This window comes from Poecilia mexicana, unplaced genomic scaffold (assembly GCF_051168715.1).
Source record: "Poecilia mexicana isolate PSO_F unplaced genomic scaffold, ASM5116871v1 scaffold_6, whole genome shotgun sequence".
NCBI classification, from domain to species: domain Eukaryota; kingdom Metazoa; phylum Chordata; class Actinopteri; order Cyprinodontiformes; family Poeciliidae; genus Poecilia; species Poecilia mexicana.
This window is the reverse complement of record NW_028263375.1, coordinates 22,201,066-22,225,881: the sequence shown is the minus strand read 5'-3', so window position 1 is coordinate 22,225,881 and position 24,816 is coordinate 22,201,066. Positions and strand designations below refer to the sequence as shown.

General features: G+C 37.7%; 1 protein-coding gene across 1 annotated transcript in view; it reads left to right on the top strand.

The window, feature by feature from the left end:
• The window catches only part of chka (choline kinase alpha), a 28,825-nt gene extending 4,791 nt beyond the window's left edge, over window positions 1-24,034 (top strand). Inside the window, exons 3-12 of the mRNA XM_014967617.2 lie at window positions 948-1,001; window positions 10,565-10,678; window positions 14,808-14,941; window positions 15,731-15,835; window positions 16,227-16,285; window positions 16,475-16,562; window positions 18,955-19,063; window positions 19,143-19,249; window positions 19,369-19,450; window positions 20,011-24,034. Of these exons, the coding sequence (XP_014823103.1) occupies window positions 948-1,001; window positions 10,565-10,678; window positions 14,808-14,941; window positions 15,731-15,835; window positions 16,227-16,285; window positions 16,475-16,562; window positions 18,955-19,063; window positions 19,143-19,249; window positions 19,369-19,450; window positions 20,011-20,070 (912 nt within the window). The 3' untranslated portion in view covers window positions 20,071-24,034. The remainder of the gene's footprint in view (window positions 1-947; window positions 1,002-10,564; window positions 10,679-14,807; window positions 14,942-15,730; window positions 15,836-16,226; window positions 16,286-16,474; window positions 16,563-18,954; window positions 19,064-19,142; window positions 19,250-19,368; window positions 19,451-20,010) is intronic.
• The last annotated feature ends 782 nt before the right edge of the window (window positions 24,035-24,816 follow it).

Genomic DNA, 24,816 nt, shown 5'->3' with positions numbered 1-24,816 from the left:
TACCTGGTGATTGTATTGACAGTAATGGAAACTTTTTCCCACGTCTGTATTCTCGCCCGACACCGTTACATGCTGAGTCCACGGATTCATAATGCCTCACTCGTCTTGTAGCACGGATGCTGGTGAGAAAACTCCTGCAGAGATAAACTCCAGTTGGTCGCAATGATTTCATAGGATGAACGATAAAGGCTGAAGGACTTTGAGACGTCAGGACAACATTGACTAGTGACCTGCTGGCGTTTTTCTGATTTGTAGAGAAAAAAAACAAACAAACAAAAAGAAAGAAACGCTGTTTGCAATAAAATAAAAAATAAAAAAGCCCCCCAAGACAAAGATGTCGGCTGCCTTTCAAGGCAAGTTATACCCAGCTCACATTAACCGCTGACTTAATGAGAGCTGCATTAAGTTATTAACTTGCATCTGCGTAATTACTAATGGGTGTGTAAACAGTGTTTATTGCTCGGGATGTCTGAACGAGCTGAACCACTGCGTCCTTCACCAAGGTAACCGCAGCCTTCTCCACTGTCTCACAGCAGGAATTAGCGGCATCTAATCAAAAAGCTAATATGATTAAAGAAGACAGACGTCCATGTTTAAGTGCCCCGGCTACTAATGATTAAACCAGCTTTGACTGCACTGGAGACTGGGTTTCTCAGCAGTGAAGACATGCAACGCTGGACTAGAAGAAAGTTAAATTGTTGACAGTAAACATTTGGCACTCGTTTCTCTCTCTGGGCTGACGTGTCAGTGTCACGTCAGCCCAGACGTGTACAAGGATAGCGAAAAGGAAGATGAGCTGTTTTAATGTCTTAAAGACTTGGTGTGTGTTTGAACTCATACTGTACTGTTCGTACTGTAGGGGTGGTCAGGGTTTTTAGCTGATGATGCTGCATGGTTGGCTTCGCCTTTATTCATGGATAGTTCTTTCCTTTTTCTCTTGTTGATAGATGTCCTGTAATAAAGGGGACTCCCGACAGTCAAACAAAGAGAATCACTTCCAAGTAAGTAACTGATGATGGTGCTGCCGTACATTTTGTTTCCCTGTCCTCAAAAGATGGTCCACAACAGAGCAAACCCACACAAGGATGTTCCAGCCTCTCCTTGGTGTGTGTGTGTGTGTGTGTGTGTGTGTGTGTGTGTGTGTGTGTGTGTGTGTGTGTGTGTGTGTGTGTGTGTGTGTGTGTGTGAACACATCTATAAACTGTTTTAATCCCTTTGAATTTACTTTTTATTTTTTTATTTATGGGGATTCACAGAGAAATCAGTGGATATCTTGAACTTACACTAATGTGTTGATGCCCTTTTTTTTTTTTTTTTTTTTTTTTCCTAAATCACATTACAACCACAAACTCCAATGTACTTTATTGGGCCTTTATGTAACAAACCAGATGTCTGAAACTCCAGTCAAAGGGCAAGGCCTGGTCATTAACTAATCATGTGATTCAGGTGTGTTGAAGCAGGGACACTTCAGGAAGTTGCAGGAAACTGGCACTCGAGCGCTGGAGTTTCAGACCCCTGTAAAAGACTATAACACAGTAACTCCTAATTGTGAAGTGAAAGGAAAATGGCTTTTTAATAAGTTTTGCACAGAAAAATCTGAAAAGTGTTCTGCACATTTTGTATTCAACTCCTTTATTCTGCAAGAAATAAAATACGGTGCCACCATGCCACCAACTTCTCTCTGAAGTCTCTTTGTAGAGTCAGCTTGCATATAATTTAATCCCAGAATAAATACAATGTTTTGTTTTGAAGGCTTCAGTAATTTTTGTTTTTTTTGTGAAAATTAGTGAGCAAGCAGCATGATGAAGACAAAGGGACACAGTGGGCAACTCGGAGACGTTCTGGAAAAGCTTAAAGAAGGATTAGACTATAAAACAACTTGAGATTTTTCCATTTTACAGAGCTTTTTTCCAAACTATCACCTGAAACTAGGAACTATACCGTGAACAAACTCGACTTGGAGCTAGGTCAACTATTCGTAAGATAAGGAGCATGAAAAGTTGAACGAAGTGCTCTGCTAAGAAAAGACCAAAATGTAACAAAAAAAAAACAAACAAACGTGAAGATGCAATGTGAATCATGCTTAGTATCATGCTTTTGGGAATGTTCTTCCTCTTCAGGAACAAGAAGAACTGCTCAGAGTTAATGGGAAGTTGCGAAAATAACTAAGGCAGCAAAACACTTGAGAAAATGTTTTGTGTCTGGGATTTTTTTTTTGGTTTTGGGTTTTGCTTATCAATTCCGTGTTCCTTGGGTAAAAACATCTGGGTGTGGAACTATAAATGGGGTAAAAGGACAGTTCCACACAGCTTTTCCTTCCACTTCACAATCATGCACTTCGTGACGGTCAGTTGCATCAAGGGGTGGGAAGACCTTTGCAAGGCACTGTAAGTTCACAATAGATTTACCTCCTGCCTGCTCCTCTGGTGTCCTGGCACGGCATGACTCTTAAAAACAAAGTTGAGAAATGTTTTTGATCCATCCCATTCATCCATCCATCCCACCCGCTCTGTTTCAACCAGTTAAATCCTAAACATTGGAGTTGTGCTTCATTTCAAAGCACAAAGCCAACTTAGCTGTGACAGTCATGTTGCCCGAAAGGTTCACGCCGTCGGACAACACGGCGGCGAAGTTTTGTGTCTTCAAACACATAAAGCAAAGCAGGATACTCTTTTCATAACTTGTAGAACTTATTGCTCTGACTACTAAGTTTTAAAAAATTAGGGGATTCAATCACAAAAATAGGCAAAACTGTTTCATTCATATGTCCTTACTGAACAATATCTCATGTTTTTTTTTAACCCATTTTTGAGATTCTTTACAATTTTTTTAAGTGATCTTGATCAGTAGTTCTGCAGCCTTTCTGAAGTTTGATTGTTTTTGTTGCTTTTTATGAATTTTCTGTGCAGTTTTCTTCTTTTTACATTTCTAATTCTGAAATACCTTTCACAAACATTAATCTGCAGCTTTCTTTAAATGTTTCTTTACCAGAAATCTCCTGCCTCGCTGATGCCTTTTTACAATTTTTTTAAACGTTGAAAAAAGTTTTTCTTCAGCCTTTCTTTATTATTTCTGTCTTTTCTTTGCATCGTTGTTGTATAAATATGGAGGATTTGTTCACAGTTTAGGTTTTTTTTACCATAAGCATAGACAATGTGGGAATTGTAGTTATTTTGAGCTCTGTTAAATTTTTATTGACAGAATATTGTGCAGTATATGCAAAAAAAAAAAAAAAAATGAGGGAAGTGGGGAAAAACAGAAGCCTAAAATATAACAAGTTTATAAACATTGTCTTAAAGCCTTGCCTTCAAAAAATACAAAACAAATTCAGCAACTTGACAGGACCTAAGAGAAAAGGGTTATCAACCAAAAATATCATTTTCTATACAAAGAAATAAGGTTTATCCAAGACCTTTTTTGCATTACTTTAAGTAATTTTCTTTAAAATAGGCAATTGTGCAGGATTTCCATGAGCTTTAATATGTTTTGCTTTTCCATGCCGCTGTATGTTCTTAACTATTGTTGCCTTCAAAGTCTGCAATGCAACCCAGTTCCAGAATATCTGATCCAATTCAGCATCTCAGCAGACAAACAATGTGTTTATAAACTTTGAAAATCTAAATTATTAAAGGGTTTATGATGCATGGAGATTATTTACCCAAACTCATACTGAGCTTAATACTATCCTCTAAAAAGTAGACGAGATGCACAGTTTATATCAGGGTTCATGTACAATGATTATTTAAACCTTACACAAACTCCACTATCAGGATGACTCCAGTCCAGCTAATGAACCTCGATGAGTCACACTAAATTCCTAGTCAAAGCAACATGTACAACAGGACTTTTCCTTTATGCAGACCTCAGACCCACTGACCTGGAAAATGCTCGATCTTGCAACCCATCATGTGATTGTGATCTTTGAGCTGCATCCCGGAAAGCTAAACAATGACTCTTGGTCATGTGGTCGTGTTGAGGTCATCAGTCAGTTAACTATCATTACCACACTGCCATCTTTCCTTAACGATTACTGCTTCACCTCGGCGGCTTCCTTGGACTTTAATCCGGGTTAATGCAGAGCTGACCCTGTGTCGGTGGCTGGGTCCAGCTTTCCTAACAATGCTGTCTGGTCAAGGTAGATCCGATCTGGATTAGAGCGAGAGGGAAGACGTCACTGCGGTACATTAGCCTCTAACATACATTCTTAAAACCCAAGGGACGGAGACGCAGAGAGATTGTGCTAATGATAGTAAACAAAGGAGACTCTTAACCACTTAAATATTGCTCTTATTAATAGGTATCACAAGGTTATTGAACCCTTTTCCTGTTTACCTCATCCCATGTTGCACATCATGGTTTTACAGTTTATTCTAAATATAAACTAAATTCCTGTTTTGTTTCATAATGTGCGGAAACCACAATGTTCTGTTTATTCAGTCAGTCTTATTTACAGTTGACACAAAAAAAATGTTAAAATACCATGATGTGCTTTTTTGTAAACTCAGCATATTATGAAAAATGTAGCCCTTTATGTTATGGAAACATGGTCGCCCTTTTTGAGACTGGAGAAAACTCAGGTTTTTAAGTAGAGGGCCACTTAATAATTTAGTGTTAATTTTAGACCAATTCAATCAATAACTTGCATCCCTACTGTCATTGGTCATCGTCCGTATAGGCTGAATAAAACATTGCACAATATGCAGCCTTGTTCAGTACTTGAGGTTTTATCCCATTGATGGATTTTAACCCCCCAAATTATTTGTGAATATTTCACCACTTTGCAGAATCCTTTGTGTAAAATATCTGAAGGAAAATGCAGCTTGGGAAACTGAAATGCCACATGCTCCACACGCTATTGATAGCATTTTCAAAGCAGTCAATCAAGAAGCAACGTTTATTTTCCTTGGTGCTGATTGGCTGTAGCTCTAAAGAGCAACTCTGTTTGATATAAAGGAGACTGTGGCGTTAGGGCTAAGACGGTTTTTACTGTGTGTATTAATGCATATCAAGATATAGCTGATGTTTGAAATAGTAAAATAAGCAATTATAAGTTTTTAGAGCGGGTATTAAGTATTTTATCTATTTGCGAATGACTATTATCCCTGTCCACCGCAAATACCAGTGATTCATTCTATGCTCTTATAGTACAATGAATTGTTTAAGTATCGCATTTTATTTTGAAAAGAATGCTCTTGTGGGTAAATGAATAGACATTGTGTAACATCATGAGATGTGTTAAGTGGTCGTTTTAGTTCTTGTTAGTGTTGCAGTTGCTTTTGACAGATAAATGGAAAAAATGTGTCACAGTCTTCCCGCTCTGTTCAGATATATTTGACTGGTCATTAGTGCCGCCCCCATGACTGGATTATTTACACACACGGTAGGGGGAGATAAGCATCGAGGTCAGAGCAGCAGCTATTGGCAGCCCTCGATTCACCTGCGACATCTTTCCGAGATCAGCCGCGAAATACTTCAGAGCAGAGAAGCAGCACTGAAGCGTGTCCAGCGTAACAATTTGCAATCAAAGCAGGAGAAAACCCTGCATCGAATCCAATATGTTTGGGGGGATAATGACATGAGTGGGAGTCAAGCAGAGGGTGCCAGCTTTACTACAGGAAGTGTGTGTTTCCGGTCTAGCTTCAGGAAGCCATGGGTGGAAGGTCTTTGCTAGAAATTGTGAAACTCACTTGCCTCTGAGTCACAAGAAGCCTCAGTGGCCTCAAATGTATTCTTAGCTGACGGTTCAACGTATGAAGAGAAAGTGAGATGAATTCAACAGTCCAACAACGCTGACATTAAAAATGGGTCAGGGGAAACGAAACGGAGGTTGATGGAGGACAGCAGTGGCGTCAGACAGTCAATATGTCAACATGGTTCAGTCAGTCTGGCTTCGCTGCTTCCTAAAGTCCAAAACAAATGGCTTATCCACAAAGTTAAAGGTCTGTAGCATAAACGTCTGCTCAAAATGTTTTCTATTACATTGCTGTTAATTTAAACTTACATTTTTTATGTAATTTGCTGAAATTGCTTTTAAATAGACTTTTGTTTTTAAATAATTGAGTTATGAACAAGGAATGTTCAAAAAAACGGTTGTATTGTGAAAAAAATACATATATTTAACAAAGAAACGTTACAGGCCACAATAAAATGCAAAATAAGCACATTAACAAATATTGATTTAAATATAACAAAATCACTCACAATTTTGTTAAGTGAATTGTTGTCCTTCCACTTCACAATGATTCATTACTTATCATTAGCCTATTCCATGAAATACAACAGAGAGTGTGGTTACAATGTGACAAAATGTGCAAAACTAGAGTTAAATATACTTTCGCAAGGCACATAAATTGATTTTTATAATATCTAAGAGCAGGACTGGAAAAATGAAGACATGGAGATGCAGATGTGGTAGTAAGATCAAGTTTCAGAAGAAAAGGAGAGGAGTGTTCTCAGCTTGTCCCAGTAAACAAAAATCATTCACACAGGGGGATGTAATTTTTGAAAATGGTTGTTTTCAAGACTTTAGAAAATATCACACACATATTAAGTATTAGCTTAGCTTATTAAGACATTAAATTACTTTTTGCCTGGCATAGAATTAATGTAAATTAAATTGAAGTGCTCCTCCTACAGAAATCTTTCACTCTTAGCTAGACATTGGTATAAAACATTGGTAAAAATAGCAGAAGATATTGGATTTAGCTTCTGTGGAGAGAGCTTATTTACTGGAGTCTTTACAAGTGCTTTGGATGTAGACTTCCTGTCAGCTGGTTTGTCATCTGGCAGTATTTGTGTCAAGATGATTATGGTAATGTGCATAATTCACGTTGGAGATTTGAAAGCACATGGGGTCAGCATTCTGCAGATAAGTCCTTATATAACCACAGGGAATATTGTTTGAGCAAAGGAAACAGGGTGAGCTGCAGAATCATCTGTTCTGCATAAACGGCGAGTCATTTTAGATGCATTCACGATGCCCTACATGTATCTAAACTGTTCTTATAATAACCAGAGTATATGCCATGCTCTCTCTCAATATACAACAGTTTAAAGAAAGTCTCTAAGCTAAAGTCTTTCTTTGTCATAAAATATATATATATATATATATATATATATATATATATATATATATATATATATATATATATATATATAACCTCTCTGAGCAGCACATTTAGTGCTGAGTTTCTGTGTTGGCGCTTCAGAGCAGTGTTGTTATTCTGAGGTCCATCACAGTTTGGATCCAAGCATCTCAGCTATGTTTTCCTTGAGCCGGTTTCCTGCTGAACAATCTGTGTGAAACACATTCCCCTTTTTAATGTGCCAAAGATCACAAGTCATACAGCCAAACGCATGACTATTGGTGTTTTGTTGTCTTCCATACTAGTGTTACATCAATATGCAGCATTTCTTTTTCCTACCACTCGAAGCTCCAGTAAAAACAGATAAAAAAAAAGATATCTAAGAGTTTAATTCCTTTGCATCTGTGAAACTAAATTTAGAAAGCTAATATTAAAATAGTCAAAAAAAATTCTACAAATTTCTACAAAGATCCAACAGGTTTATACAAGATAGATATATATTTGATATAAGGAGGTTATTAAACATTGATTGACAAGGAACAAAGTTACATACAGAGATATGGAGAAGGTCTGACAGAGTCGAGTGGGATTATCTCTTCTCAGCCCTGGCAAGGTTTGGATTTGGCTCTAATTTTATTTTACCAGTAAGATTATTATGTATACACACCCAGGCCTCATTATGGGCATATAATCAAAATCCTCTCACTTTAAGGAGTCTCATATAATCAATGGAAACCTTAAGGGATTCACTGTGTTCAAGACGGATTTATCCAAAGGACCTTTGTTCCTTCTGACCAACTGTGAGATTTTTTTCCAAGTTTCTACTAGTCCGCCATTTTGTAAAAAGGATGTTTTCATCCTTCACTGGGCGTCCCCGGGAAAATGAGGTGAATTTTGTAATTCTAAAGGATCCACGGTGAAATTAAGAAATTGGAAACAAAAGAACCCACCATTTTATTTTAACCTGCTACATGATATAATGAAACATGTCCAATTAGGAAATATAATATTATTGAGATGCAGGGCAAAGTCGACACCTCCTGTGTCACATGGCAACCTTTCATAGATCATGTTAATAAATAAAGATATGGGAATAATTAGATATTTCACCTCTCCCACCACCATTCCCATACACAAACACACACTTCCATTTTGTTATATCTCCAGCCCTTTTTTAATTGTTTGATCTTCAGAAAATACTCATTTTTTTATTGTTTGTTTCTCATTGTCCTGTCAGATTGTTTTTTGAAGCAAAATTTATCCTAAAGTGGACCAAGAGAAGTGACTTTGTTGTTCATTTTTATTGTTGTGCACATCGCTTGTGTGTCAGAGTTAAGGCCGTACCAGAAACACAAGACAAGGTTCCGGGCCGGCTGTGGACTTTTACATGAAAAAAGAAAGTGATTAATTGCATTAAAATGCTTAATGTATTGAAATCTATGTAAATTAACATGCTGAAATCCTGTCCATACTGTTAAATAGGATTGTCTTTGTTATTTTCTACAGATTCAGCCAAATAAATAGGATCAAATTGTGTGTTTATGACAGACCACTAAATATCAGAGGATGCAAATAAAAAATGGTTGTGTTCTAAAATGTTCGTGACATGGAGAAACGGCTCTGTGGGGTTCAATTCCTGACCCTCAGATCTTTGCTGTATGTCTTCATTCAGTTTATTAGCCTTTTTTTATATACAAGTTATTAATAGTTCTGAATTATAGGGGCAAACATGTTGTGTTCACTCCAATACCCAATGCCTTTCTTAAAACAGAGTAAGGCCCTGGGGTGAACAAAAGCATCTACTTTGCACAGTACAGTATGTGCTGATAGACTACCCATAAATACAGTGTTAAATGTCAATGGTATTCTTCAACAGGACAAATCTCTTCCAAGCTTAGTCATAAACTTGTTCAACTTTTATTTTTGCCAAATTTAAATCCTTTTGTTTTAGTAACCTACCTAGAATAGGTCAAGAGTTAACTCTTGCAAGCAGTCTGACAAATGTAAAAGTTGATGGAATACTTTGTCAAGGCACTGTACCACAAAGTATCATGACTCACGCGAGAATGTGAGACATTTTTTCTATTAAACTTGAGCTCCTGCTGGACTCTTGATAGGAAGTCCCAGCATGAGACTTTTGTGTATTTGCAAGACAGAGTGAGAAAGACTAAGCAGTCCTTCCTGCTTGGGCAGCTTCAACAGCGACTACTCCTCCGAGACTGCCAAGTCCTGAGAGAGTTTAATCTACCTCTTGTCTTCCCCTCTGCACCCTGGCAGGCAAACCCAAACACATTTTTTTTCTTCTTTAGAGTCGCCCATCCATGTTATCCACTCCAAAACTTGCTTTAAAACCTTTTTCAGGCATGCCTTTCACCCTGGGAATGCTTTGGCATTTCACATGTCACTCATCAAATCCTGGCCTTTTAAAGCAACTTTTGTGGTACTTAAAAATTTTAAACTATTCACAATTTGCTTTTCTCAGTTTTACTTGATGCAGGCAGGGCAAATGTATTTGTACAGCAAATTTCAGAAATTAGGAAGGTCGAAGTGTTTCACATGACAAAAACATGAAACGACAAACAAACACAAAATCATTACATTGCAATGTAATGAAAAGTTGGAAAACAAACTAAAATTAAGATGTTTTAGTTATTAGTGAAAGACAACACTAAAACTACTTTTTTCCTCGATTTGGAGGAACTGTAGGTTTCAGCATTTTTGTAGTTTTATGGCAATTTGTTTCAGACTAGATTATCAAATGAATGTTTCTTTTCCATGTGTGGTTCTAGGCTTAGTAAACTAGAACCAGAGCACCTAAGTGGTCTGAAAGGTCAATGCAACAGAAATAGATCTTTTTTGCGTTTGGTGCAAAACCATTTGGTGATTTATAAACTAACAAAAGCATTATATTTTTTAAGTCTAGAACTGGGGTGATGTGCTTTATTTTCTTAGTTTTAGTGAGAACACGAGCAGCAGCAGCATTCTGGATCAGCTGCAGATGTCTGACTTCTTAATAGATATCTGAAGACACTGTTGCATAAATCAAATGCAACTAAAGATAAATAAGAATGAGTTTGTCATGATATTACTGGGACATTTGTTCTTTAATCCTGGAAACGTATTTGATAGAAGGCTGACTTTGTAATTATCTTTATATGTCTCAGAAGGTTCAGGACTGGGTCCATCCAGATGTTGAGCCTGATCACGAGTTTCTGTGTGCTGACTCTTGTTTGTTCTTGTTTAGATCCAAAAGAATTACTTGTGTTTTTATTCAGCTGAAGAAAATTATGGCACACTGTGAAAAATTCACCACTTTGCCATTGACTGGTTCTATGCCTGTACTTGAACGGGTTTCATAGTCACCTGGTGACATTGCAATGAGCTGCTCTTATGTTTATAGAACTAAAAAAAAAAAAAAGAACATAATCGATGGTGTGAGCCTTTCCCAGACGTGAAGAGTTTTACGTTGTCTGTTGCAGGGAGCAGAGGCCATGGTTCTGGAGAGCGTGATGTTCGCCATCCTGGCTGAGAGGGAGCTGGGTCCGAAACTCTACGGCATTTTCCCTCAGGGCCGCCTGGAGCAGTATGTCCCCGTAAGTCAACATGCTTTTGTGTGCAAGTACAGTCCCTGTGATTGTCTAAGAAAATAACGTAAAAAATAACTTCCAACGCATTAGCCAGATTTTGGGGTATTAATCTCTCAGCTATATTTCAGCTGAATGCTCTCCTTTTGTCAATGTAAAACCAAATACTGAGAAATTGCTGAGCTGTAAGGCTGGCTTTAAAATGATGTACATTTGTCCATCAGCAGGTCTCCTATCACCAAGAAGCCATAACCATGATTTACCTCTTTCTAGCATTAGCTGTAAAGTTGCAAGCGGCAGGTGGAGGAAGAGGATTTAACTTATCTTTTTGGCTGCATTTAATGCCGACAGAGAAAAAATGTTCAAACATGTCCAGATTAGAAGTTCAAATTCAACATGTTGCCCAAGTACTGATACCCCTTAAATTTATTTTGACAAGTGATACAATTTCAAATAGTTCATTTATTATGTTAGGATTTCATGGTAAAAGAGACCAACACAAAGTAGGGGAAAATTGCAAAGTGGAAAATGAAACATAATTTTAGTTTTTTGTTATATATGTTTACATGATTGTATTCATCTAATTCCTCTTTAAAGTCACCAAACTAATATATAAACTTCACTAGAACACTAAAACGGCATCATGAAGCCCGAGGAACACAGCAAACGCAGCAGCGGTAAAGTTGTTCAGTTCTTCGTCCAAAATTGGAGCAGGTATGGAGGAACTGTCAACTTACCAAGTAACTAACAGAGGATGCAGGGAGAGCATCAATTGTAGCTTTTTGGCAAAAGAAGAAATTGCCATTGTTCAAAGAAAGATGTCCTATTTCCAGTTTTCAACACAGTATGAAGAAGACACGGGTACAACAAGTTGCTTAGGTCAAATGAGAGGACAGTTTTACTTTTTAGCTTCTGTGAAAACTTTAATATATTATATATGAAAGTAATCTTATAAGTAACTCACTGGAGAAGCATGGACTAAGATTCTTTTTCATAACTGAGCACAAAAATGAGTTAACGAAATCGCCAGCAGGTAAAGGTAATTCTATTTATATAGCACATTTTCAGCAACAAGACAATACAAAGTGCTTATTTAACATGCATGTCATTGTTTAGTTTTTGGAATTCGTGGCTTTATATTAGGACCTCTTTGGATGAGTTTCAGTAAAGCTCACAGAGGACATTGGTGCATAACTGTGTGTTTCCCAGTAAAAGCACAATATTGAGCAGATGTTATAAGTAAGTAAAATAAAACTGGTATTTGCTCTTCACCAAGTTTGAGGTATGGCTTAAAACAAGGCTGAGTGTTGCTGACTCAGTGTGGGAAACATTGATCCGTAATGGAAAGAGCCGACATTGCAACAGAAAAGTGTTTTCTTGACAGAAACGAGGTCGATCGACTCAAAGAATTGATAGTTTATGGATCTCTTAATTTATTTTTCCCCCATGTTTTGTTTCTGGGAAATATTTTGGATGTCTCTTCATCTCTAGGCCTCTTTCTGAGAAATATGGTTGAAAATACATGCCCAAAATGAATTGAATGTATCTCAAGAACTACAGAGTTTATTTTAATTGTTTTGGTATCAAAATAAAGGCAAGACTCTAGAGAATATGTTACAGCTCTAAAACCCACCCTGCCTGTTACTGAGGAAAGTGAATTAATATGATACACAGCAGAAATTAAGCAAAATATCTATTTCCGCCAAAAAAAAACCCAGTTCAATATATGAAGATTCCTTTCAAAGCATGTTTACTACATGTTTTGGATGTAGTAAACAGTACACAATCTGACCTTTTACTGTGCCAAGTTTCATGGAAAGAAAGTGAATCACATGAGTTTTAGAGAGGTACTACTTGATAAAAATCTAGGCGGACCTTCCAAATTAGCCATTTTGGCACAATTTGTGCCATTTGAACTTTCTCAGTTTTTTTTCTGTAGGTTCTGTTTCAATTATTTATTCTTATAGAATAAATGATTACTTGTCATAGATAAGTAATTACATCTAATAACAATTGTTTTTGGGGGTTCCTTTGAAAAAAAATTTCCTCCTGGAGTCTCTAGTCTGCGCTCTGCGCTCTGCAAGTAAAACCATGCAGTTCTCAATACAGATATGCAAACTTACGCGGGGCGGTTTCTCGGGATCCCATTGGCCAATTTTGATGATTGACACGTCTTTCGAACCGTCAGAGCCAATAGAATCCGAGGGCGTTGACATTAATACGGAAACTAAAGCCATTCACCAATTAGAGGACGGGAAACGCATGTGACGTGCATTGACGGAGTTCGCCTCTACATTTTTATATGGAAGCCCAGGAGGCGGAAGAGGCTCTGGGCAGAGCCGAAAACAGTATGAGATGGATTTAGGGAAAATGGATTATCGAACCAAGTGGAAATATTTAGTCTAATAAGGATTATGACCACGAAACAGCAAAGGTAGGACTGAATTTATGTTTTTCGCTTCGTGAAATTAGCGATTTCTTTTTTTCTTCTTCAGCTGCTGGTTCAGTGAGTTTTGCACGTAGCGTGGTGATTCTGGTATTGTTGGAAACGGCAGAGCTTCGGCTTTACTCTGGTTGATAGTTTGTGGGCTTTGGGAATAGTCGCTCTTTCACTGTTGCATTTTTTACCGCCTATGCCTCGTTAGCCTCGTTAGCATCTAATTACGTTTCGTTTTACCAAGCTACTTCGTGTTCAGGCTGGGTGTTGTTGATGTAGAAAATATTGTTTGTATCATTTAGAAGAGCTTTTTCCCGATCTGTGGATATGCAATATGCCTATATTGATAAATGTATAGCATGTTTTTTCAATCGATCTTGTTGCGGCAAGCGCAGAGGACCCAAATTTGGGTCCTCTCGCGACAAACAGGTTAAAATATTTAGGATGCCAGAAAACTTACTAAGCCTGGTGGTATTGGCGTCAGGCAAGTCCATCAGCAGCTCACCGTGTTTTTATTTTAAAAAAAATTAAAAATTTGACAGGATAGTCAAAATATGACATCTTATGTTATTTGAAGACATTATTGGTGACTCTTAAACACCTAGCATAGTATTAAAAAAGAGGCAAACAAAAAATAAGTCGAATGAATATGCGTGGCGACTGTGGCTCTGTGGGTAGAGTAGTCGTCTTGCGATCGGAAGGTTGTTGGTTTGATTCCAGCTTCCTCCTGCCACATGTCGATGTGCCCTTGGGCAAGGCACTTAACACCAAATTGCCTACCAAGCTGTGTATAAGTGTGTGAGCGTTTGTGAGTGCGAATGGGTGAATGTGACTCTAGTGTAAAGCACTTTGAGTGGTCAAAAATGATTGGATAAAGTGCTATATAAGTTCAGTCCATTTACCATATCAGCAATTTCTGCACTTCACTTAACTCCCAATTAAGTAATTAGCAAGTGGATCTTAAAGCAGTAAGTAATGCTGGTCACATTCAGAGCTACTTAGACCTTCAAAGGCCCCATAAAGAATTTTTACATATTTATGGAGAATGATGGTATTATTAATGAATGGTTTCAGCTTAAATAAATACAATAGTTTAAATTGTTTAACATTTAAATTTCGGATTTAAAGGAGTTGGCAAGTTTTCTTTGTAAAAGTGCAAATAATATTCTTAATAGTTTGATTATTGTGTTACCATGTCAACAAATCATGATGCTATGAGCTAAATCTTTGTGTTTGAGCTTGGTTTGTTCACAAATACCTCCCCAGCAAATAACCAATTATCAGTGATTGCTTTTAAAGCTTAAGCTTGTCCCGCTCTTTCAGATTCCACCAAGTCTATTTTGCGGTGCCGATGTTTTTAACAGGAACACGGGGCCCCTAAAGTATGTTCTGCTCAAGACCCTATAGAACCGAGGGCCAGCCCTGGTCACATTTAAAAGTATTGGTGTGGTATTGTGATTTGTTTTTAACCTTTTTTTTTATTTGCGAGGAATACTAGATGAAAAAGACGTGTTCAAGGTTGACTAGCAGCTTGTTTGGATTAACTTTATCAGTTTGCAAGTGCAGACACAGAGCCAAGCGTGTGTCAAGGCGCGCATTGAGTGCCACAGTGTGTGAGATGTAAACGCTTACAATAAACTGGGGGAAATCCTATTATAGTTGTGAGTTTAGTTGTAATAGAAAAATATTCTGACGTTACAGAGCCGTAAACTGGACACCTGTGAGCTAAGCGACCCCAGCATCTCCGCTGAGGTGGCCCAGAAGATGGCCAGGTTCCACGGGATGAGGATGCCCTTCAACAAGGAGCCAAAGTGGCTGTTTGGGACCATGGAGAAGTGAGTCACTCAGGCCTCTTTGTCGCCATTCAATTAATCAGCCTTTGAAGAGTTTGGTTATTCAGTAACCTAGGGTTTTTCCATGATAACATGTGGCACTGCTGATAAGTTATTGATATATCAGATATCAGCTTATCGAGAAGCTTTCCCCTCTGAAGTGCTTTCACAATGTCTGCTGTGTTACATCAGCTTTACGTCTGCTGGAGGAAATGAGGGCTGTTGCTTCATTCCTTTGAGGAGTCCTGTAGGCACCTATAATCTGCTTTTATCTCTCTTATTCTGTCATGCTGCAGTTTGACCTTTCACGTGAAAACTTCCACATCAACAGAGAAATACGAGTTTTCCAGATACATATCGGAAAACTGCCATGAGAGAAACTGTTAAACTATTCTTAAAAAAAACCTGTCCCCATCCAATGAAAATTATGCCTGTTATGCAGGCATAATTTTTATGCAGAGCAAGCTATTGCAGAAATAAGGATTTTTGCCCACAGGAAGCACTAATGCAAACGTTTAAGTATCACAATTCTAATAAATAAAGAGTAAAATAGATTTGATTACATAAACTTGCACATTTGTAGACAAGTGCTAAGTAAAATGTCTGATAAAACATTTGTGTTTTTGACGTCATGACTTAATTTTAAAGACTAGATCAAAAACACAAAATCCCAGCAACAATTTCAGAATCGGCCCCGTCTCACTTCAACAATATAAAATAAGTGTCTCGCCTAAGTATTTCAAGTCAAAATAAAGTTTTTGATAACTGCTCATGCCATTTTTTTTCCACCAGGTACCTGAGCCAAGTCATGAGGCTGAACTTCACCAGAGAGTCCCATCTGCGCCGCTTCAACAGCATGCTCGCCTACAACCTGCCGCAAGAGATGGAAACGCTAAAGTAAGCTATCAAGATCACAAATTCATGGAACCTGTGGATGCACACCTTTAAAACGGAGCTAACTGATGATGCGTCCTGATGTAATGTTGCAAAAGGGCAACAAAACATTTAAGAAGCACACGAGACTATAATTCAAATACTCTTTGTTCAACAAACATGCGAAAACATGACTCTAAAATCTAAAACCGAGGTGAAAAGGCTGTAAAGCTTTTTTTCAGCCATATGAGCAGTGAAAAGTGACCTGAAGCTTTCAGTAACAGATGATTAAATAACATCTGGATAAACAGATTGGGAACCTTAAGCATACAGTGGTAATCTATGTTAATTTCCCTGGATAAACACTTCGCCATCCTAGCATTGAAGTGGCTCTTCTTTTTTTACGTGTGACCAGGTTGCTGCTGGAGTCCACACACTCCCCTGTGGTGTTCTGCCACAATGACTGCCAAGAAGGTAAAAAACACACACACACACACACGCACACACACACACACACACACACACACACACACACACACACACACACCCACGCACACACACACCCCCCACACACACACACACACACTGTTTGTCTTTACTCTGTATCTGTTTGTTTTGGTCCTTTTCAGAGGAACTAAATTTTGCTTCTCGGGTTGCTTGTAGGAAACATCCTGCTGCTGAAGGGCCGCCACAGCTCAGACAAACAGAAACTGATGCTGATTGACTTTGAATACAGCAGCTACAACTACAGGTACTAAAGGAGCAACATTATGCAAAACAAATAAAAAAAAAAACACAATACAGAACTGATTAAATGCATGCTGTGATTATAATGTTAATTTCTGAACGGCATTATGAATCTTGGCCGTTCTGGCTTTCCATGATTCCACCTCTCACTCTCCTTTACTGAAGCACATCTCATTATAAATAGTGAAAATGTCTTTAAAACTCCTATAAAATACCACATCTGATTTGTCTTCCATTACTTTGGTGTGGAGTGCTTTAGTGGTGACTGTATTGTTTATCTTACTTAGGTTTCTCTTATGTTTCTGGAATAGATATGTTACACCCTTAAAGTGTGGGAAATTAAGTCAAAGGAAAACGTGAAAGAAATTCATAAAGTCAATAACTTTGTTTCTGTTTGGAGAAAAAATAAAAAGCAGTATAAATATAGAAAAGTCGCTTACTAAGGAGACTGTCATGGAAGTTAAAGTATTACGCCATCCATTCATCCTTTTTGACTTATGTAACATACTTATTACACCTGAAGGTAAAATAGTCACTCGATTGTTCTGTGAAATGTCACCGTGCCTGGAAAATACATAATGCTGCCCTTTAATAAGAATGATTCGAAACGAAGGTACAAAATCTTTTTTTTTTTCTACAAACTGCAAATCTCCAATTACCCATCCTCCTTCCAGTAACTCTCCTCCCATTTGACCTTCTGTCCAATGGAAATGAGATGAGCTCTGCTTGCAGTCTGCTCTAGTGAGGGACAAAACCAAAGTCAGAGACAGCAGGAGGAGAGAGAAATCAGGCCGTGTAGTTTCATCAATATTTGTTGACTCTGGCCCTTGTAACTCGGTCTGTTAAAGTATTCACTGCAGCTGTTACGTAATCGCAGTTCTGCAGATTACTGCAGATTACTGCAGATTGGAGAGAACAGAAAGACCTATGAGTTTGACTTTGAGACATGATGGTGCAGTGAATTTCCACTGCTGTTAATCTAAAGGAGCACTTTTTTTTTTAAAGTGTGGGTGCATTTGTCACCTTATAGGTCCAATTTTCTAAAAAAGAAAAAAAAAAGTACTGTTTTTGGGCTAGGCTTTAGCTTTAGGACTAAAGTGTGAATTGAGTTTAGAATAGGTTTAGGGCTTGGCATGTACCGGTACTGGTTGGGTCTAGGCTAAGGTTCAGGGTCACGCTACAGGAGTTAATGAAAAATGAATGGAATTCAATGCAAAATCCTTGTGACGATAGGAAACCTACTTGTGTGTGTGGGTGTGTGCGTGGGTGGGTGAGTGTGTTTGTGTATGTGTGTGAATTCCTCAGCGGCTCATTTATGGGAAATGGAGTAGATCACAGGGAACTCCCACCACCTCCCACCAAACTTCAGCCTATCCCCTGCGAATGTTGCACAGCAGACACGTGACCTCTTGGTGCTGGCCCACCATTGCGCTCACTCTGACCCTTACTGGGGGTGTTTGGTTTTTTTTTTTAGGTCTTGGCTGATAGGCATTGGCTCGAAAAGACAGCAGAAGGGGAGACCAGCCCCATTTGGCACCTCCCAACAGAGCAAAGGGAGACTTTGAGACGAAAACAATTCTGATACAGTCCTGATAAAATGTGTGGGAAAGTATATCTGCTGCAGCTCAAGAGGCCACTGTTTCTTCCCAAAACTTATTGTGGCAAGTCAGAAAGAAATGCCTCTCTATTTATTTTTAGAATGTTCTAGACATCTGGAGATATTAAAACTGTTCAGAATGAACATTTTCTGATCATTTAAGATTCTTAAAGCAGTAAACACAAACTGCTATCGAAGCTTTAGAGAATGGGAGCAGAGTTAGTTTAATCTACTTGGGACTGATTCATCAAACACAATGAGAAAACAAAAGGAAGCACTAGAGTAAACATGTTTTAAGTAAACCAAGGAACTTGTGCTTTCAACACACTTAACCTTTTGTTTACTTGGCCTGTTTCAGAGGCTCCTGCAGAAAGAACAGAAAGTGGAAAAAAATATATTATTGCTATTCTAATGCAATCTTTTTAAATAAATCCAATACAGGACGACCTTTTGAATAAATAAAACATGTGTTCTCAATCCTAATGCAGACCTTTCTGTAGATGTTAGACAGACATAAAATAGTGTCGACATTATTAAAAAGACATTATGTGTGTTGTTCACTGAGTTTTTATTAAGTAGGAAGTAAAGTGAGATATTAACAGCTTTAACAACAATAACAACTGCAAATAATTCAAACGGACTCAAAATGTCCTATAATATATTTATTGTGAACTGTGCGCTTTATGAATAAACCAAACTGAATTGAAAATTCAGACAGAAGCAAACGGAACAAAGAGGATCGATTCTTTATCAAGACGCATTAACCCTTAAACCACCCCTCTGTCTGTTTGCATTGCAGAGGCTTTGACATCGGCAACCATTTCTGCGAGTGGATGTATGACTACACCTGCGAAGAGTTTCCCTTCTTCAAAGTTGATACCCAGAACTACCCTTCAAAGGCCCAGCAGGTCCGCGTTGGCTCGCTTCTGCCTCGTGCATTTCGTTCTCGACGGATGATTAACCGATGTGAATGTGTTTTGTGGGCAGCTTCACTTCATCGAGAGCTACCTGCGCGAGTCCGACCAGGGCTTTGACAACCTGAGCGAAGAGCACCAGATGAAGCTGAAAGAGGAGCTGTATGTGGAGGTCAACAGGTGAGTTTAGTGTCTAACCTGACTGGCATGAAGGTAATACTTTCAAAGTGTGTTTTTTTTTTTGTTTTGTTTTTTCTAAGAAGTGCAAAAACTTGCTCTGTGTTTGTTTCTGTGGGTAGGTTCTCACTTGCATCTCACTTCTTTTGGGGCTTGTGGTCCATCATCCAAGCGAGACTCTCCACCATTGAGTTTGGATACCTGGTGAGCCTTTTCTGTTAATGTACAGGGATAAAAGTTGGCTTCTCTACATGTTGTTGTTTTTCATTGTCGTCGGCGTGTTTGTTATGTGCAAATGGCAGCAAGCACTGTGTCAACACCTTGAGTTGAGACGAGGACAGAGTCCATCAGAGCAGGTTATCATGATAGCCGGACAGGATGTGTACAGATATTTAAAACCCTTGAATCCAAACATATTGATGTCAAAAAAAAATAAAAAAGGAGTAGTTATCAACTATGCTACTTTTTTTTATTTTTAAACACCATATCAAAGTAACTAAAATGTTGCATCCCACTGCACTTGATGTTGCTAAAATTTGAACATTTTGAACAGCACAGTAGTTTGGAATGCTTCAGAAAAAAGGTCACGGACTCTTTCTGTCGGAATCTCAGGATTTTTAAAATCGTTTGATTCATTCGGGATGGACTGGTGTTGTATTCCCACAGGACAAGCAAATAAATAAGCAAACTATTCAAAAGTTAAAAACTCAAACCACTGCAAAGCTCATCGCCATGTGTTCATGAATGCTTGATTGTAATTGCAGGAGTACGCCCAGGCCAGGTTTGACGCCTACTTCCAGCAGAAGATGATCTGGGCCGCCTAATGCAGCAGGCGACTGGGTGATTAGACAACACATTGAGCCAAAATGTCAGCAAGAGGACACAAAAAGCTGAAAAAAAAGATTTAAAGATCCACGCTTTACCTACTCTCCCCATCTTTAAAGGGGATTTTGCTGCCTCGTGTTGGTGTTTTGTCGACCAACGCCAAAACTTAATCCAGTGGCTAGGCTCTTGAGTTTACACCTCCAAATCAGTCGCAGCTCAAAGTTTACAATGTAGCTACACAAAGGCCAACCGAAAAAGGAAAGGCACTGACTTCTACTAACCTTCATTGCCGCTCAGATGTCCTCTCTGCTTCTGCTGGACCGTACCGCTAGCATGATGGATTTGAGTAGGTGAACGGCAGACTTGGGGTTACTGCTAGAGCGGAAACGTTAACATTGCATCAATGTGTATGTATAGATCATTCTCTGAAGGAGATGCTCTATGGGAAGGAACCAAAACGCAGACTACTCTGCATAGTTTTGCTCACTGAGGCAGCCAGTTGCTAACTATGTGTATTATAATATATTATATAGAGTTCAATGTGCCAGTAGCCTGTTTAACTGATGATGGGCTGAAGGGGTTGGTGAAATTATGACTTGATTTCTAGATTTTTCTGTACACTTTTGCTGTGATTTCCTTTTTTTTTTTTTTTTTTTTTTTTTTAATTTGGGTGTGTTTGTCATTGTCAGACCAGAACTTTTTAAAGATGTGAATTCCTTCCTCCAGATGATATTCGAATGCGCAAAATCGTCAGGTGTGTCAGTTTTGCTTATGCCCGAGTCTTTGTGACATCCTTACTAATCGTACTGACAGCTGGGCTTTATATTTTGTTAAAGCAGAAGTATGGAGTGTTTAAAAGTGTTTTATTTTATTTAAGTGACCAATAGATACACATCTCTGTACAATTTACTGAGCCAAATACCTTAGCATGTTTATTATGAACATTGCTGCTAAACACCACATTGACAATTGTAGAGACAGCTTTACATAGAGCGCTGCTTCTTTCTTTCTAATAATGGATTCTTGGTGATTGGTCACTCGTGTGTTGACACAAGTGCCTGGTACCACGCTGCCTCTTCATTCTGCTCTTCATCCAGAGTAATGACACTGGCAGTCGAGGCATCAAAGCGAATCTGTTTTGCACAAACCCACTAAAGTAAAAGTTGTAAATAATTACTGTGAAAAAGAGGTAGCTGACAGAGTTCTACAATTTAGAGACCTAGGTCATGTTAAAAATTCAATCTCGTATTATAACCTGTGCTTTCAGTCGTGGTAAAAATCGTACTGCATTTAGTGGCAGAAATGAACACAGAAAAGGGCAAACGGTCTCTCAACTATTACGCTGTTGAGTAATATACATGGATCCGGATGTCGAAACCGGAGAAATATAATCACTGCACTAAATCAATAGACTCCAAACACCAATTATAGTTAAATGCAGTATTTAGTTTCTTGTGTTTAGTAGTTTTTCATACCCTCTGTTTAATCGGCACACTGGGCTTCCCTTTAACGTGGTTCCTACATTGTTGAAGTTTGTTTCCATTCTTAATTTCCGTATTTTGTTTTTTAATGGATAAAAAATGTGATTTAGTTTTTTTTTTTTTTTTCAAATAATAATGAACGGGATTTCTATATTACTTCATGTTGAAATGACATTTTTTTATTTTTGATTTGTCATATCATATTGTGAAATTAATATTATAACCATAAGTATTTCGCTTTTTAAGTCATCAATATCTGCAGGCGTATTTAAAAAAAAAAAAATCAAAAATGGAAATTTCTGCAATTTTTTTTTGTCCTGGATTGAGTACAGAATTTAAACTGGACTGTTTCCTAAACTCGGCCTACTTCAGATTAATCAGGAAAAGGGCTGAACAGCTACTTTTTAGTTTTTCATAAACTGAATAAATATATCCAAAAATCCACATATTGTGCTTTATAAAATCAGGAAAACCCTCACAGCAATTCCCTATTTAAAGCCTTTAAATGAATAAAAGCTAAAATTTTCTTCGACTTAAAGATGACTGCTTTTTAAATTGGACTTTTTAATAAAGGATAAGGAAAAGCTAATCATGACAAAGATAATTAGCCTATCTTGAATGTTGAGACACACTGCAGCACTGTTTTTATTCTGTTATACCTCTATACTAACTCAGAATATTCCCTATGGAAAGTTAGCAGACTCCATTTTTTACATTTTAACACTTTTACCCACTTTGTGAACAGTTCCTTATTTGGGACATGCTAACAGTTGCTAATGCTAGTTTAAAGTCCAATGCCATTAATCCACCAGGCATGCTGTGAAAATAAATACATCAAACTTGGTGTATGCAAGATTTAAATATTTACTTAGTCTGTCATTTTCTGCTTGGTTTCTAATTTCTGGCCCATTGTCAGAGAAACTTAGCTAATCTAAGCTGTGTACATTTTGCCTTATCCGTCTCCTTCATCTGATCATATGTGAATACTTTGGTGGGCATCATGAAAAAGGCGAGCTATATAAAAGCTGCAGTGATTGTATTCAAAACCTTTGAGCACTGTGAAGCATAACAACAACTGATCACTACACCTGAAGCTAACAACTAGATTTGAACATCGATTGTGGCACTTTTGAAAACGTTATGAAAGAAGAAGAAGAAGAAAGGAAAAAAAAAAAAAAAAAAAAGCAGGGTTTCTGAACTGTGACTTTGGAGTTATTTAAATGTTAGTTGTACTTTTGCTTGTGTATTTATATTTACTTTTTAATGTTTTTAATATGTAGATTTATTTTTATTTTGATAGATCATACTTGATGTCCACCGTCAGAATGTGCAAGGGGTTGTACTGGACAGATATTTAATTTTCTTTTTCTTTCTTTTTTTTTTTTTTAAGTTACTGGTACATCTTTACTGTCTGTATCACTTGTGGGATTTCCTTTAAGCTAACCCGAATTATTATTTTGTTTTGGACGTTGCCTTTTATTCCTTTGTTCCTCTTGTAATGTCATTGTTTATTTAAAAGAAACAAAAAACATCTTGATGAGTAAAACGCTACATTCCATTCATGTTTTTATTTTTAAAAGTGGGATCACACACACGTTGAACCTTGAGACCCAAAGGCTGGCTTTTAATGGTTCTCTCAGTCAAACTGTAACTAGACTCTGGTCGCTGAACAAACACACCCACTCTGTATATATTTAATGTAATATTCTCTAACAAATAACAAGTAGAAAAAAATATTCAAAGACAAATAATGAAAAACATTTTATCCTGTCATCATTGCTGGTGCACAGTGCTGTGGAAAAGTATTGTCCCCTTACAGATTTCTTCTATTTTTGCTGGTTTTCATAACAAAAAGCAAACTTTTTTTCTCATAACATGGAAAAATAAAAAAAAGTAGTTGATTTCAGTTATTTGTGAAAAAGTATCGGAGTCAACCGAAGAAGGAATTGTCCCCTTAACCCAGTGTTTCTCTATTTGGGTCCTCAGGGGCCACTGCCCAGCATGTTTTAGGTGTTTCCCTTCTTCCACACACCTGACTTAAATAAGTGGGTGATTAACAGGCTGCAGCAACACTAGATAGCAGGAGTGAAGGTCATGCAAACATTTAAGTAAGGCGTTCTGGAAGAGAGACACGTCTAAAATATGTTAAACCTAACAACAGGTTGTCTTTTTTTTATATTCAGGCTGTCATTGTCTGGTAATAAAGTCAGTTCTTCTTCATCTGAAAACAAATCAAAAGAAATCTGCAAGAGGGCAAATACCTCTTTCGCTGCTCTGCACATTACGGTGTTGTTCTGTCCTTTGATGATGACCACAAATATTCTGTGCTTTTACTCACCTTTGTTATCTATGCAGCTATAGCTGAATGCGTATGTACTCACAGCAACTCGCTCTGTAATCGGAAACGTTTTTGTTAAACTGCAGCAGCACTGAAATGACTGTAAATCTATGCTTTGCACAAATAAAACTGAAAAGATGGAGAGTTTGACGTTGGGGGTTTTCATTTGTTTTGAACATTGAAACATGAGAAGCCCGGCGATGCTTAATTGTCAGGAAAATCATAAAACAATGTTTTCTTTAGCTATTTTTAGGCATAATAAACCTCACTGCGATATTTATCCTTATGTTACACACGGTGACTTGTTTTTATTTGGGGCATAGTTCAAAGCTCACATATTTATCTGTGTTCCAACACAGCAAGATCCAAGTAAAATTTTATCGTCTCACTGGATGAAGACAACACCTGGTGAGCCACACCAGTGTAGCTGTGGTACACTGCCAACATGGAGAATGTGGATGTGCTGATATTAAAGTACAGCAAGTAGTAATCCTAGAAGGGATAAAACAAAGAAAAAAAGATTTAATAATACATGGATTGTGTGATAAGTTAAACGGTAACACTTTATTTGAAGAGGGGTGAATAAGACTGACATGACACTGTCATAAACATGACATAACTCCTGTCATGAACATGAATAAGCCTTCATGAATATTTATGACTGTTGTCATAAAGCGTCATTCGGTTAATTATGACAGTTTAATACAAAGTTGACATTATTCAAAATGTCTTTGTTATGACAACTTGACATTAACCAAGAAATCATTACTGATATAAATTTGTTCTAAAAGTATTACTGATTGCACTTTAAAAATTAGGTAACTTTATGTTATTAAAGGTAAAGTTTAAACAGTAATGATTTCCTGGTTAATGTCAAGTTGTCATAACAAAGACATTTTGAATAATGTCAACTTTGTATTAAAAGT